The 14852-nt window shown below is 30.0% G+C and overlaps 2 protein-coding genes across 2 annotated transcripts in view; one reads left to right on the top strand and one right to left on the bottom strand.

Annotated features, from left to right (window-relative positions):
* Window positions 1-14852, top strand: part of LOC128995214 (protein furry) — a 335121-nt gene that overhangs the window by 61881 nt on the left and 258388 nt on the right. The gene's annotated exons all lie outside the window — the stretch shown is intronic.
* The window catches only part of LOC128995215 (FMRFamide receptor-like), a 66927-nt gene continuing 56614 nt past the window's right edge, over window positions 4540-14852 (bottom strand). The window contains exon 6 of the mRNA XM_054420154.1: window positions 4540-5002. Coding sequence (XP_054276129.1) covers window positions 4893-5002 — 110 coding nt within the window. The 3' untranslated portion in view covers window positions 4540-4892. The remainder of the gene's footprint in view (window positions 5003-14852) is intronic.

The raw sequence follows: 14852 nt of genomic DNA, 5'->3' as shown, positions 1-14852 counted from the left end.
ACAGCTCACATTGTCTGGATAAAAAGCTGATTGATAATGCACTTGAATGAACGTATACACTTTATTACTTAATTGTGGATTACTAAAATTGAGGTTAAGTACCAATTGGAGGTAGTGAGGGTAATATTTTTGCTCAATAGTATTGAACCATAAAATTTCAAAGCGACTAAAACAATTAAAACATTCGGGGTGATTAAATTCATAACTTTCATAAAACAATTCTAAAACACCAAAGAGAACTTAATGATTTTATCCCAAACTTAACCTATTTTGTGGAAAGAGCAGAGTTCTATTCTAGTTCCTTCCCTTAATTGACTAAACCTAATAAGACAGTCAGGGCGGGTCGTCATTTCCATTGTTCCAAATCCATTGTTTTACTTTGTGTAAACTTATAATGCAATAAAACATAAATGGATTGAATCTCAGAGGGAATTAAAACTTGTTCACTATTTCTTGAGTATTTTTGGTTTGATAATTGTATTTCTCGAACTAATGATAAATTGGTTGGGGCTGTAAAAAGACCAAATGTGGTTAGCAATGTTTTTGACTCTCTTGTAACTGCTTGCATAAGTGACATTTTTTAGTAACAATTCAAGGAAAATAATAAATTATTTTTAATATGTTGAATCTTTAAAAATTGAAAATATATATAAAGATTGGTACATAACTCTATAAATTAACAAAGTATTTTACTAACCATGTGTTGGTAAACCCTATCTTATTATTATTGAAATATACTGTGAGTAAATAAAATTTTGACCATACTATTTATTACATCTACAAAATTTTATATTTGGGATTTTATCCTACAAGCTGAATTCAATCAGTTACAGAAATAAAACAAAACAAAATTGAAATGATTGTCAAAGTGTCTCAAAACGTCCATATTATTAACATATTAAATATGTGGCTGCGATTTTGTCATTTACTGAATATTATTAAATATGACACTCTTCTCCTTCATAAAATATTGGATTGGCAGATTCATTTACACAAATTGTTGGTGTATATTTACCTTATTTCGTCCAGTCTAGAGAAATAAGTTACTAAAAATGTTTTGTTTACGTTAGAACTAAACGTTTTGTATAACCCAATTAAAAGAGTTTAAGATATAGTAGTGTATTAAAAACTATTTTTAAGTTTTAATATCCCATTCATTTACTGCAACAAAACATTTGTAATCGTTCATTTGTTAATAATTAAAAATTTTATGAATTCTAGTTATTTTATTTTAATTATATAAAAAAAATTCTACAGTAATCGATATATTAGAATGTTGATTTGTCATGGTTTCTATTTTTTTTGTTTTCTACCATTCTAATATTCGTAAAGTAGTAAAGATAATTGAGTCTAAAGAAGATATTTATTGACTATGACCTGAATTAGATAGAATTCCTTACATTACACATGTTAGTTACATTCATAAGCATTTTAAGTTAACTCTCATTTAAACCGAAACTTAATGTAATTTAAATGATTCAATCTAAAAGAAAAACAATGAATGATCTCCTAACCTTTTCAATGTAAGCAATCAAAGGAGTGATCTGATGCCTTAAAGCATAAAATTCCCACATTGACTTTATTATAACATTATTTTATATTGTAACAATTTATTCCTTTAAATTTTCCCTACCTACTTTACAATCTAAAATTATATTTTAGACCTCAGTATCTTAATCAATAAAAAATATGAATAAAGACAAGTTTAACTTTATAACCCAACTCTTAAAAAATCCTTTAAATACGCACTTTGGATTATATTTTTATGTATTTAGCAAAGTAGATAAAAATATGTAGAAGTTCAATACATTTGACCCAAAATGTAGTTGAGTGTATTCCATTTTTATCTATTAAAACTATTTTTAAATTTTCGATTTTAAATTGGCCATTCTTTTAATTGCTCCAAAAGCAAATTTAATAATTAATATTGTGGAAGAACATTTTGTTAATCTAGATGATTTATGATGCCTTGGATTATTCCACCTAATTAAGTCCTGAAAGGATTAAATTAAAAAGTAAATGGTGGTACGTTTAACTAACATTACATGACAAGTTGGGGATTATAGAGTTTATAAGCTGGCGAGGAAGGATTTCGTAAGTCATATATCATCTTTGAAAAAGCAGTGTTAGAGGTATATCCTGTTCTATAACGAGTAAGTCGTAACTCTACAAAAAAACCTTTCAAAGTAGATGTGAACTTAACTTTACTTGTGCTACAGTCGATCCTATTAATTACCAAGTTCATTACTATAAAAAGTTTGTAATTGAGGTCAATAGTTTTTTTTCTTCAACGATCCAAGAACTATCCCATCATAGGTACTAAGGTATATTGTTTTATAATGATCAGCAAATTTTTCTCAAACCTAAAATATTTTAATACTACAATGAACTTATATCCTTCTATAACTTTTATAATATTTCTGTACCTAATTATTTTACAAACAAAACTTATTATTTCTCAACTCATTGTTAAGTCTAGTTTGCCCTCGACAAACTTATAGAACTATCCCATAATAAGATATCGACCTGCAAACTTCTCCAAAAGTTTTATTAGAAGTAATTGAAAGTTGGCCAAGAGGTTTGGAGATGAATTTTGAATATCAGACTCAATTATTGTTCAAATATTAAACTACCTTCTGAATTTACCTTTCGATATTGTTGATACACCGAAGGAAAATGTATTTGGGTTGTTTGTAAGTGATGTATACCTACATGCTTTTGTTGAATGTTTCGTTCAAGATATCGATTCAATCTTTCACTGACCCTATTTAAGAACAACTATTAGCTTAAAAGTTATTTCTATATATTTATGCAAATGAACTTAAAAAAGTAAACGACAGAATACTATGCAGTATGCACATAACCTAAATCATCAAAAAATCTTTAGATTAACGGTTGTTGGTTTTTGTTACTTATTAAATGTGAATTGAAATAATGTAGGCCTATTCAGTTCTATTTATTGTGATTAATTAAATGACAGTTTAAAACTCTATATAGATTGTACCATTCGGTTGTTGTGGACCGTTTTAAAATTTTTGAAAAAAAAAAACTCCTGGAAATTTTAGCAAAAAATTCTTCTTGAAGTTTTATTAAAATTTTCTCATTGAAGATTTAGCAGGAATTAAAAGTACATAAAAAATTATGATAATTGAAAGTGATACAAAATGTTACAGTGACAAAAATGTTTTATCTAATAAATAAGGATATATATATAATAAATGGGAAAATACGACGTGTAAGCAAATAGCCCCCCATAAATACATGCAATCCGGCATATCTTGTTGCAAGGTGCATAAACAGTTTAATTTATTTCAAACTCATGACCTATCTCACTGGGTTGTACATGTTGTACATGTTTTATGTTGTGTTAATGCAACACCGGAGATAGCAGTATGTTTATAGGACTCTCCTTATCTCACTGAATATGTGTGTCTCACTCACAACATAAAACATGTGCAGAGGTAAAACATAATGGTTATTCTCTTTAAACAAATACATTTATTGTAGTCTTTCTAACTTATTTACTAAGCGTTAATAATTAAATGGATACTTTTAACTAATTCAATGTAATTAATTGTCCTTGCTTCATGGATTTTTGTGTTTTATAGTTTAAAATAACCCAACTTACCTGATAAAAAAAAATAATCCTCTTGAGTTAGGGTTAATTTAATAATTAACTCGTACATTGGATGAATGGTGAAAGTACATGTTAAAATTGTTTATATACTTTTTGTTAAACTATACTTGAAAGATATCAAAGCGTATTATTGACAACATTTTCTTTCATTAGCTTTTTACAAAACAGGCAAACAGATATTTTAAGAAAATTCTACTTTAATATGGAAATGTTTTCATCAATCCAGCTGTAAAAGCTTGTAAATGAATTACATTAAAAGAGAAAATAAATTATGTTAAAATTATCATGCCTACTCCAGCGTAAACTTAACACTTGTCAAAGACTAATAGATTAGTTGTTTTAAAGGAAGAATGTTGCTAATTTTGTGATCCATTTTTAACTTTTTAACTTAAATATTAAAGGTTTAATATAATTACTAACTTTTCCACTCACACATAATTAAATATCATTGGAATTTCTTTGATGTTCACTCATGAGGAAAGGTATGGAGTTATTTTAAACATGTGACAAGATTCAATTTAATTAGACAATTTGTTTCGAGGAATGAATTGAAAGAAACTATTTCTTTTTTGGAATGTGGAAGGATATAAAGGAATATAAAGACACATGCTATATGTACACAAATTTTATTAAACATTTAAAAATATAAGTGTGATGCACATTTATATTTTATTTACAAATGTAGAACAAATTAAATTCATAGTTCCTGGAATATTACTATTGAGTTAGTTTTTATTTAAACAATTTTCTTTCTGGCCCGAAAATTATAAGAAATATTGTAAGTTATCGTAAGTACAAATTTCACTACTTGAAATCATCCTTAATTGTAATTTGGGCATACAAAATCAAATTAACGAAAGCTATACATTTTTCTTTTTGGAAGAGTACAAATTACATATCAAAATAGTTTCACTGACAATACTTTAGGAAATCCAATTCAAACATTTCAAACATTACGTTTAAACAATTTCTTGTGGAAAACTACGAAAGGTTTATCTTACAAAACAATATTTTAGTTTTCTACCCTTCACATAACAATTATCTACACATACGATCCATAAAAGAATCACAACCACATAAAAGAACAATACACTTTGATATTAAAATTGTAAAAAAGTAATCTCTTTCTTTCAATTTATAATCGTGACGTATACGTTCCCCATTTATTCACATAAACTATATACACATTAGAGTTAGTCATTGACATTAATTTCTACCACAGCCAGACTTCGTTATGTTTTGTGTTGTGTTATGTTTACTTCGTGATCGGTAACAACTCGTGGTTGTCCCTCCAGGAACCGTTGTTCAAAGTAACAGTTCTGCGGCGATACAGGGACCCGGCGGAACGGGTATATTCTGACACCACTAAAACATAAAGGTTAAATATTAGATACGCTTCAAATGTAATGATGACTAAATAATTGTGCTTCTAGGAACCGTTGTGTTTAAAGTAACAGTTCTGCGGCAATACAGGGACCCGGCGGAACGGGTATATTCTGACACCACTAAAACATAACGATAAAATATTAGATACGCTTCAAATGTAATGATTACTCTAAATAATTGTGCCTCTAGGAACCGTTGTTTAATGTAACAGTTCTGCGGTGATGGAACTAGTATATCGTGAAGCCACTAAAACATAACGATTAAATATTAGATGGGCTCCAGCTGTAACAGTTGTTTGAAGTAACTGTTGAAGGAACCCGACGGAACGAGTATATTCTGTCACCACTAAAACAAAGAATAAATATTAGATGTGCTCCAGCTGTAGGAACCGTTCTTTAACATAAAGTTACAGTTCTGCGGCGATGCAGGGACCCAACGTAAATAAGTATAATCTGACACCACTAAAACATAACGATTAAATATTAGAGATGCATTAACTGTAACAGTTAGTAATAATTGTCCCTTCAGCAACCATTGTTTAGAGTAACAGTTCTGCGGTGATACAGGGGCCTGATGGAACGAGTATATTCTGACACCACTAAAACATAACGATTAAACATTAGATGTGCTCCAGCTGAAGGAACCGTTGTTTAAAGTAACAGTTCTGCGGCTATTGAACAAGTATATTCTAAAACCATTAAACATAGTTAAATATTAGACATGCAGTTACAACTTCAAACAATCATGTTAGGAACGGTTGTTTGTGTTATTTATAAGATTATTGTGGACATTTTACATCACCATTATTATAAAACAATGAATGCATTTCCATGTATTTACCAATGGTTGTTGAAAATTTCTCTTAAATGACGGGAACTCACTCTCACCTAACATTAACTAAAACAAAGAACGGCTGTTTGCTATTGAGATTCCACAAACTTAAACTTTGTTGGTTGGTAAAACTAAGTAACATACTATTGTTAACAGATAAATTAGATAATACTCATAACAAGTGGTATGAAGAAGCATCAAACTAATGCACTAAACAAATAATATTAAATTTACAAACCTACATTATTAAAATATAAGATTATATTTACAAACTAAAATTTAATTAATAAAAAATATAGGCCTTCCTTTCTAGCCCAGTGTTAATGAATAACATAGTAAAAATTACTTAACCTCCTGTGAATAAAAAAACAAGTAAATATTCTAATGATAATGTATATTGCCAGTATTACTCTAACTATTGAAAAAACACTCCTTACTTTTCTTCAAAAAATAAATATCACATTTTATTGCACTCTAATGGATGTCAATTTTTTCTGCAGCTATTTGTGTTGTACTACTGAAACTATTTACAAAATATTTACTACAACTTACCTTTAAAATTACCCATCAAATAATATTAGGTTGTATTAGGTTATATTAGGTTGTGTTGCTAGCCTTAGTGGCTAGCATGTCGGACTTCGGTGCGGGAGGGACGGGTTCAATCCCCGGCACATCCACAAAACTTTAATGGGTTTGGACCGCTTTCCCTTAAAAGTGTTTGAAATGACTTCATAACAAAAATGCCACTGGCGTGGATACGAGAAAAAAAAATACTATCAGTAATGTAAAATAATTATTGAATAAATATCTTTATACAAATGAACAAGAGAAAAAAAATCAAACAGTGTGGGTCAGATTTATTGTTAACTGTTAACCCTATTGCCTTGAATGCCTTTGCAATAAAGAGTAATTGGAAGGTCGTCAACGCCGAGGCAGTTTGTTAAAGGCTCGCCTCCTGATTTATGACTACACTGGCTTTTTCGGCTTTGTTTCGACGGTTGAAAATTGTTTTCGCCCGGTCTAGGATCTTTAACTGCCCCCTAAAATCTTGAGGAAAGGCTTTTGTGGATTCTTGAGTTTGAAAGTCAACGGTTGTTGTGAATATTTCTTTCGTATTATCCTGTGTAATCTTTGATATCAAAGATGTATTATTACGTGTCCGAACATATTTATATTATATATAATTTTGTCTATTCGTTGTCATTAAGATTTCTATCGTATTAAAGTAATTTTCTTTCGTATAATCGCCATGTAAAGTTTTTTTTAAAACTACTTTTGTGTGTGAAATAATTGACTTTTTACTTTAAAGAGTCAAGTATTACATTTTTTAACAGGTGTGGAGGCAAAGGAAATTTTATTATGAGTTAGGAATCTGAGAACAAATAAGATAACTTTTCATAATAGCATTACATGGTGTTATGTTCTCAGCATTGATTTTAAAGTGATCTAAATGTTAAATTCTTAAAGTGTATTGTGTAGTTGCGGACGTTTTCCATCCCTGTTAGTTAAATATGCATTTCGGGATCTGAAAACTGATCTACTTTACATTTGGAAATGAACCTGGCTTCCAATCTGGTATGTTTTACTAACAATTATTGGAAAATGTCCTCAGTTATAATTTAAATGACACAAAATTGCCATCACGATCAAAGAACTTTAGATTTTTTCATTAATTGAAGTACAAAGCATTATTTTAACACTATTTTCCAACAAACAGAAATTTTTACACAATAATAGCGATTAGTGCAACTCATGTGCAAAGTGGCATGTCGCTTGTCTAGTGCATCAATGTTATCGAGTTAAAAGACACTTTGAACACGAGTTGCACAAATAGCTATTTTTGTGTAGAATTTGTGTTTGTTTGAAAATAGTGTTACAATAAACTTTACCTAACCCGCCATGTTAAACTTCCCTATCCCAAGCGTGATGTATACAACTTCTTTACTTCTCGAGTGATGTAAAGTTGAAAAAAACTCACTCGGTGAGGTAATGAAACCCATTTAAATAACATTGAGTGATTAACAAAAAATATACCTCTATGGAGCCATCAACGTTTAACGCTAGAAATCAGCTGTGCGCTTTAATTTTATTGTTATGTTTGAAGAATTTTCCTAACCTAGCTTTAGTTTGTAAATGAACGTTACAGTTAGAAGATGAGTGAAGTGAAATGGATAATGAAAAATATTGTTCGTAACCTCCTGTATATTGTCGGGTCAGGTAAAATCTTGTACGTTACACGTTACGCAAGAGCGTGTTTACATCACTTAGGTAAATTATACAACTTGCTTTCGCTCGTTGCACAACATTCACCTGCGTGATGTAAAAACGCTCTTACTACACTTGTAAGGTAAATAGCTATTGCTCTCTATTTTCCTCACTGCAGATGACAACTGAACAAAACAAAAATTCCTAGGAAAGTAACATGTAAAGTAACCTGTTGTGAAATAAACGCTTTTGCAAACTAATCCTACTAAGCAGAAAGTTGCCACTTTCCATGACACCAGTAGATAAACATATTTGTTACATGACCATATATTGTAAACATAACTACCAACTAATGTTCATAAAAAACATAGTCTACAATCCTTGATTTACTCATAATACAACAATCAAACTAATGAACTATTCAATCAAACTAAATAACTAACATTAAGGATTTATCATGCATACAACATAGCATGCAGGTAGAGTAAAAAACAACAAAGTATTTTTTTCTTTAATAGTAGGGCCTATATAGAAAAACACACACAGTATATATCACATAAATAAATATATACGAGCCATTCAGCAGAGCATTGAAAGTAATCTCTAGATCGGGGTATTATAAGCCAAATGGTGCGTTTAATAAAACAAGCCAGTAAAGTATATATTGAACACTGCCAGTTGGTTTTTATAGTTATCGCCTCATGGCTTAACATCACTTAATGCTTTTTTATTACCTTGAATGGTTTGTGATTTTAGAAATTTTTGGCATTGCGTTTTAGACCTCTTTGAACTAACATATGCTTCTAATATCTAATGCATTAAGCGTTGTAGTCTATTACTAGCGTATATCAGCAAGACTGTTCTGTTGCTAAAAGTTGGGTTTGGTTTGAAGTTTACCTTTATTTTCCAAAATATACCATCACTCGCACCACAATGTGTACCAATAGTAGGGTTCCTGTAAGTCGACCTAAAACACGTTAGGTATATTTCACAAATGTTTTATTTAACACAAATTGTAGTGTAATGAAGCCAAAGTCAAGTTTAATTTGAATTTGTATTACAGATTTTAAAATTATTGTGAATTAATACGTGTGAAGTATGACGTGATCCTGTTGGTTGTATCATGTTGTATTTAAATAGAGGCTTCTTTTATTTACTTTCTGTAAATTTAATAACACGTATAATGATGATCAAGAAGTAATTGGTATTTAAATACTGTTTGGATTTTTACAGTTTTAGCAAAACTTAATACATTTGTTTTGTAAGTAATCATACATATTTTTATATGATTGATTGGGTTTCTGCACAAAAATTGAATAAACTACTAACTTATTTTTTACATCAAAATTGTAAAAGTAATTTTCTGATATGATTGGGTATTTATTCCTAAAAAATATAAACTAAGTTTCTTTTTAAATTTTTTAATATTAACATTTTTATTTTTAACATATTTTTATTTTGTACTCAAATAAAATTCCTATTTAAAATTACATTAAATATATTTTCTGAAAATAACCAGTACACCGATCAATTCGGGTTAAACTCAATTATTTGTTACAATAAATGTTTCCCTTTTTTATAAAATAAAAATATTAGCTTACAAAATAAACTAATTTAATATGAAAGTAGAAATGTAGAGGAGCGTAGGCAGATATTGCTAGGACAATATTCCAAGCCGTCCCAGGCTTACATATTCCCTTTGGACCAACATTGGACTTGTTCAACTTCACTTGTCTCTCCTCCTCTTTTAACGTCTCTATTTTTTCTGAATCGTAAAAGAATTACAAGTTTAACGTATTTTGAAATTGAAGAAAATATTTACTTGTTGAAGTATATTTATTGGTATAATTAATTTTACCATTATTTTAGTAATATTTATTTACCAAACTATGAGTTTGTGATTATTGTAAGCTTTTCTCATAGTTTTTATTTCAAGTTTGAATAAATGTTCTCCTTGATTAGAACCCTAAGTTAAAGATTCGGTTAAAAATTAGGAACACATGATTATGGAAATAGTAATTAAATTGAATTTAATTATAAACTAAATGTAACGTGAAAGTAAAAATACAAGTTTTCAATATTCGTATATCCATACTATGCTGTCATAGCTTTCTAAGTTGATTATTTAAAACTTTGTGGTATACACACTATTAGGCGATACTCATATTTTTTTACTTACTGTTTCTATGATATTTAAAACTGTAATGCAAGACAAATAAGAATTCTAGTTTCATAAATATGTGATTTGATTTTTTAACGTTGCTCATAATTTGTACTTAATTTACTTTATATACCTACAGTGAAATTTTCAATATTTTATCCTTTTCTAAAAAAATATCCGTCTGTTTTTTTGTGTTTTATTTTACTATGCTTGTTCATTTCAAAACCATTCCATTCTTTACCAGAAAATAGTCCCACCTAAAATCAGTTGACATTAGTATGCAAAAAGGTAAAATCTTATTTCTTTATTTGCATAGGCTTTTGCAGGATTATGAATATTGTTAAGGAAACTAAAAAAAGAACAAAACTTTCCAGAACAAAATTGAAAAGGTTTCACCAATAGAGCGTAGCGCACAAATAAATCTAAGCCTTTTGGCAGACTTTTGACTTTTGTTTATGGAACGCCCAATGGCATTTCAAAGAATTATGGAATTGTTGAATGGACCATCAGCGATGAAGCTGTAAAACAATTCTGTGGAAGCCGATCCCATAAACAATGCCCCCGGCTACCATTAAAATAATTCACCAATGAGTTTCAGAATTAATTATTGGTAAACTAAAAGCCTCAGTATTGTCATTGGGATTTTTGATACAGTTGTTTAGCCTAAATAATGGATGCTTTGTTGCGATTTCACTGATGGTTTTACTCATTATCGTAAGATTGATAAAACATTTTGTGGAGGGTTAAAAAAGGTTTAAAATTAATCGTGACTTTTTTATCTTACTTTTTTAATAGAATATTACAGGATCAAGTTCCTACTAATTCTCATTGTTTTCGCTCATTTTTATATCGATTAATTTCTCTAAAGGGAGTTCAAAATGTGTTACCATTTTAAATTTTTATACTCAAAATCGTTGGATGTTTTTATGAATTATTTTGCAACGATTATCATTATGTATATGGAATAATGAGCAAGTCCTGTCAAATGCATTTGATCGTTGAACGCTTTCTTTTGATTAAAGTATACAATTTTTACCTAAATTTTAACTACTTGACAAAGCGTTTTTAGAAAACTATGAGGAAACTAAGTATTATTTATTTACAACTAAACTATTTACGTCTCTGGCCTTTGTAGAAATAATCTGCGTGGTTATAAAAAAGCGTTTGTTAAGAAAACGGAAATTTCGCACACAACCTTGTGCAGAGAATATTAAAGCTTAGTTTCCGTCTCCGTTTTAAGTTGCCTCAGGCCCAATGAATATGCATATTATGCGTTTAGATTGTTATTCGTTGTTGCTTACTTTGTGAACAATTAAACTTCGTAGCTGAGTATATTTTGTTTCGACCTTTACATTATCGTGACCTTCAAAACGAGCGTAGGTTGGATTTGTCTCAAACTCTACACGCTTTGTACTTTGAATTTTCTCTCTTCACATAATGTGGCCTTAAAGCTAGTATTTTAACCTACTTTTTACTTTAGATTCAAATAAATACCACTTTATAAATTACAAAAATATTTATTCAAAATCCTTTCTTATATCAATAATCTCATATCATGTTTTAACAGAATCCTGAAACGGAACCTTTAAAAATTTCTTTTCAAGAGAAAACAATGTTACACTTCTCTTTAATGTGACATTTCAGATTTCAGTTGATGATGGTGATTTTGAAATTTTGTATCGCTTTGTCTGACACAATCTGAAAATCCACTAAATCAACCTAAAATTAAAAGGAACTTTTTGAAATTCAAAGTCCAACATCTGAAACATTCCACACTCATTGCACTTTTTGTCACACTCGTCGTTCCAATTCGTCATCGCTATCTCCTATCTGGAAGATGAACACTCGATTGTTCGTTTGGCCCGCGTTATCAGTTGACCTTGACCTCCGCCCTGTTATCAGTTTAGAGCACTGACAGTACGTGGAGGAGGTAGAGCTTGAGGAGGTTCTGCTGTCACGTCGAGGACCTTCTGACATGCAAGTGTGACTAGAGTCGGTAGCGCTCGGCCTCTTGTTGGACAGTGACGTCACACCTGGAATGTGCATGCGTGTGAGAACGAAAACAAAACTGTGAAAAATAAAATAAAAAGATGTGTAAAAAATAAAATGTGTGGTGAAAATAAAAAAGTGTATGATAACATAGACAAAAATAATTTGATATAGACCGTCAGCTGTGCTGCGATTACCATAGGTTCTGGCGCACACCGCTGGGAACGCTATGTAGTTACGGCCTACGCACTACGTAACTACACAGCGCTCCCAGCGGTGTGCGCCAGAACCTATGGTAACCACAGCACGGCTGTCAGTCTATATTTAATTCTTTTGTCTATGATGATAATCATCTTTTAGGGTGGTTAAGTTTTGAATCCATGGGTCGTTTGTTAGAAAGTGATGTTCCACCTAATATGTGAGAGGATGTGAGAATGAACAAAACAATGGGAAATAAAATAAAAACTGTAACAAATAAAATGACCCTAGAAACAAAATGTGCAATGAAAATTAACAGAATCGGTTTCTAAATAGTCGTCCAGTCGAAGAATAATTTGTTTTGTTTGGGTTTTTGGCTAAATTTTATTACTTTTGCCATATTGTGTTTTTTTCGGTACTAGAGGTCGAGCTATTTTTTATAAAACCTAACTAACTTAAAACGAATAATTAAAAAAGTGCCATTCACACGAACCTACAGGACCTTAAGATTGTCTTCGCCTGATACTTCGATGACAACTCTATAAGAAAGTAAATCTTGGTGACCACCTGCATTCAAAAATTGATCTTTTTGGAAGTTTTGTGGATTTTTTAAACCATAAAACTATCAAGAATCTCTAGTTCAGAGTGCAATACTGGTCCTGTGTGATGAAGTAGTCAGAATGTCAGTAATTTGCCACTCTCAGGTCTCAACTAGGCTAATTAGATCCTTCAAATAATCATCTCACGTCCCATGTATGTTTGATGTGCCTCTGTTGAACATATATAATTCTTAACGTTTTTGTTACAAGCGTGACGAATATTTCATTTGATTTTGAATAAGGTTCTTTTGATTTATTTGTTCTTGAAAGATACCCCAACTGTAACTGTAAATTAGTAATTTGTGTGGGTATTAAATACAGTAAGTTATTTAGTGGTGATAAGATTATGCAAGCTGATGGTTTCGACTGGAGTATCAGCTAAATAAGCCTCATCTGAAGTACGGGGATCAGAAATAAATGAATTGTACGATTTAATTAATGGGAATTCTATTGGTAGGTTATAAACCACACTGGAATTACTCCCCCCCTTAGTGCAATTGCCCATTGGGTTCGAGTTATATATTTAGTTAAAAAAATCATTTCTACAAGAAATTACAAAAACTCATATAGCCTCAATATTAAAGTATGAAACCTTAATTAAGAAAATTCTTTACAAAATTTTGATTAACATATTTTTGGATAATTACAAATTTAGCAAATTATAACAAAAATTAATTAGTGAACATTTAATGACGTGTATAAAAGTAGACTTTTTTATTTTACATTTTAATCAACTTATATTTAAAACAATTATTTTATATTGTTAGCTTGTTGACGTTGAATGTGCCGAGGGAAAATGACAATGTTTAAGAGGGCTTGGCTTTAATTAGATTCGCTTTAATAACGTAATATGGGAATCAGGTCAATGTTATTAAAGACTCGAGTAGAAATGTGGTTTGAACTAATTGATATTCAAGCTTTAAAGTTCTCTTGGTTATTCTGGTATAGCCTTAAGCAATTTAAATGGTTATTTGCTTTGTAGTAATCAAGCTTCTACTTAGAGTGAGATGCCTTTGTTGGGGTATTATTGATATTATATTTTATCAAATTGTATGAGATTGATATATTGTTTAAGAATGTTTTTACTTCTTTACTAAATTGTATTTTCTGTTAAATCAGTAACTGAATAAGTTATTATATTTATGATTTTGACAAAGTTTTCGTTTTCTATGATAATTTAGTTCAGTTAGGTTTATTATTTAGTACACAATAAAGTTTACATCCATTCTGATGAATATTTGTTTTAAAATATCCAAAAGGTTTAAACTACGAAATTATCTGTTGATTTGTGAACTATCTTGGTTGGCTTTTGTCACCTGGGCATTAATTTATTATATTGCCTTGGACCATTTTCAGAAAGGTATCAGGGAAGATTGAAATTAGGAAATGGAATGGATTGATCCTTAATTACTGAAAGAAACATTTGATATTGAAATTTTAATCACTCTTTCCAAAATGTCGTTTGTATAATACCTACTATTATAATTTTGATAAGTTTAAGCCTACTTATAAAAGATTATTTGATCGGATTTGTTATTTTGGATATTATATAGGTTCAATTTAGTCACAGAAGCATTCAGTTATTTTTCTTGGATTAGTATAAGTACACAAGAGAAGATGGAAAGCAGCTATGCGAATGGAGTGATCTTAATTTACTGAAAAAAGCTACGGTGTTTACAATTTTAATTTGTTCCAAAATTGTATTTCTACAACAATTCTACTGATTTAATATACGGTACAATGGCAAATTGTATTTCTACAACAATTCTACTGATTTAATATACGGTACAATGGCAAGATTTTCCGATGACAAAAAGTGCCATTGTCAAGAACTTCCGAAATTATG

Source organism: Macrosteles quadrilineatus, unplaced genomic scaffold (assembly GCF_028750875.1).
Source record: "Macrosteles quadrilineatus isolate MER2022 unplaced genomic scaffold, UCM_ALF_1.0 Scaffold_5__1_contigs__length_97177068, whole genome shotgun sequence".
Lineage (NCBI taxonomy): Eukaryota > Metazoa > Arthropoda > Insecta > Hemiptera > Cicadellidae > Macrosteles > Macrosteles quadrilineatus.
Note: the sequence above shows the minus strand (reverse complement) of the source record. Positions and strands in the feature narration are given on the sequence as shown.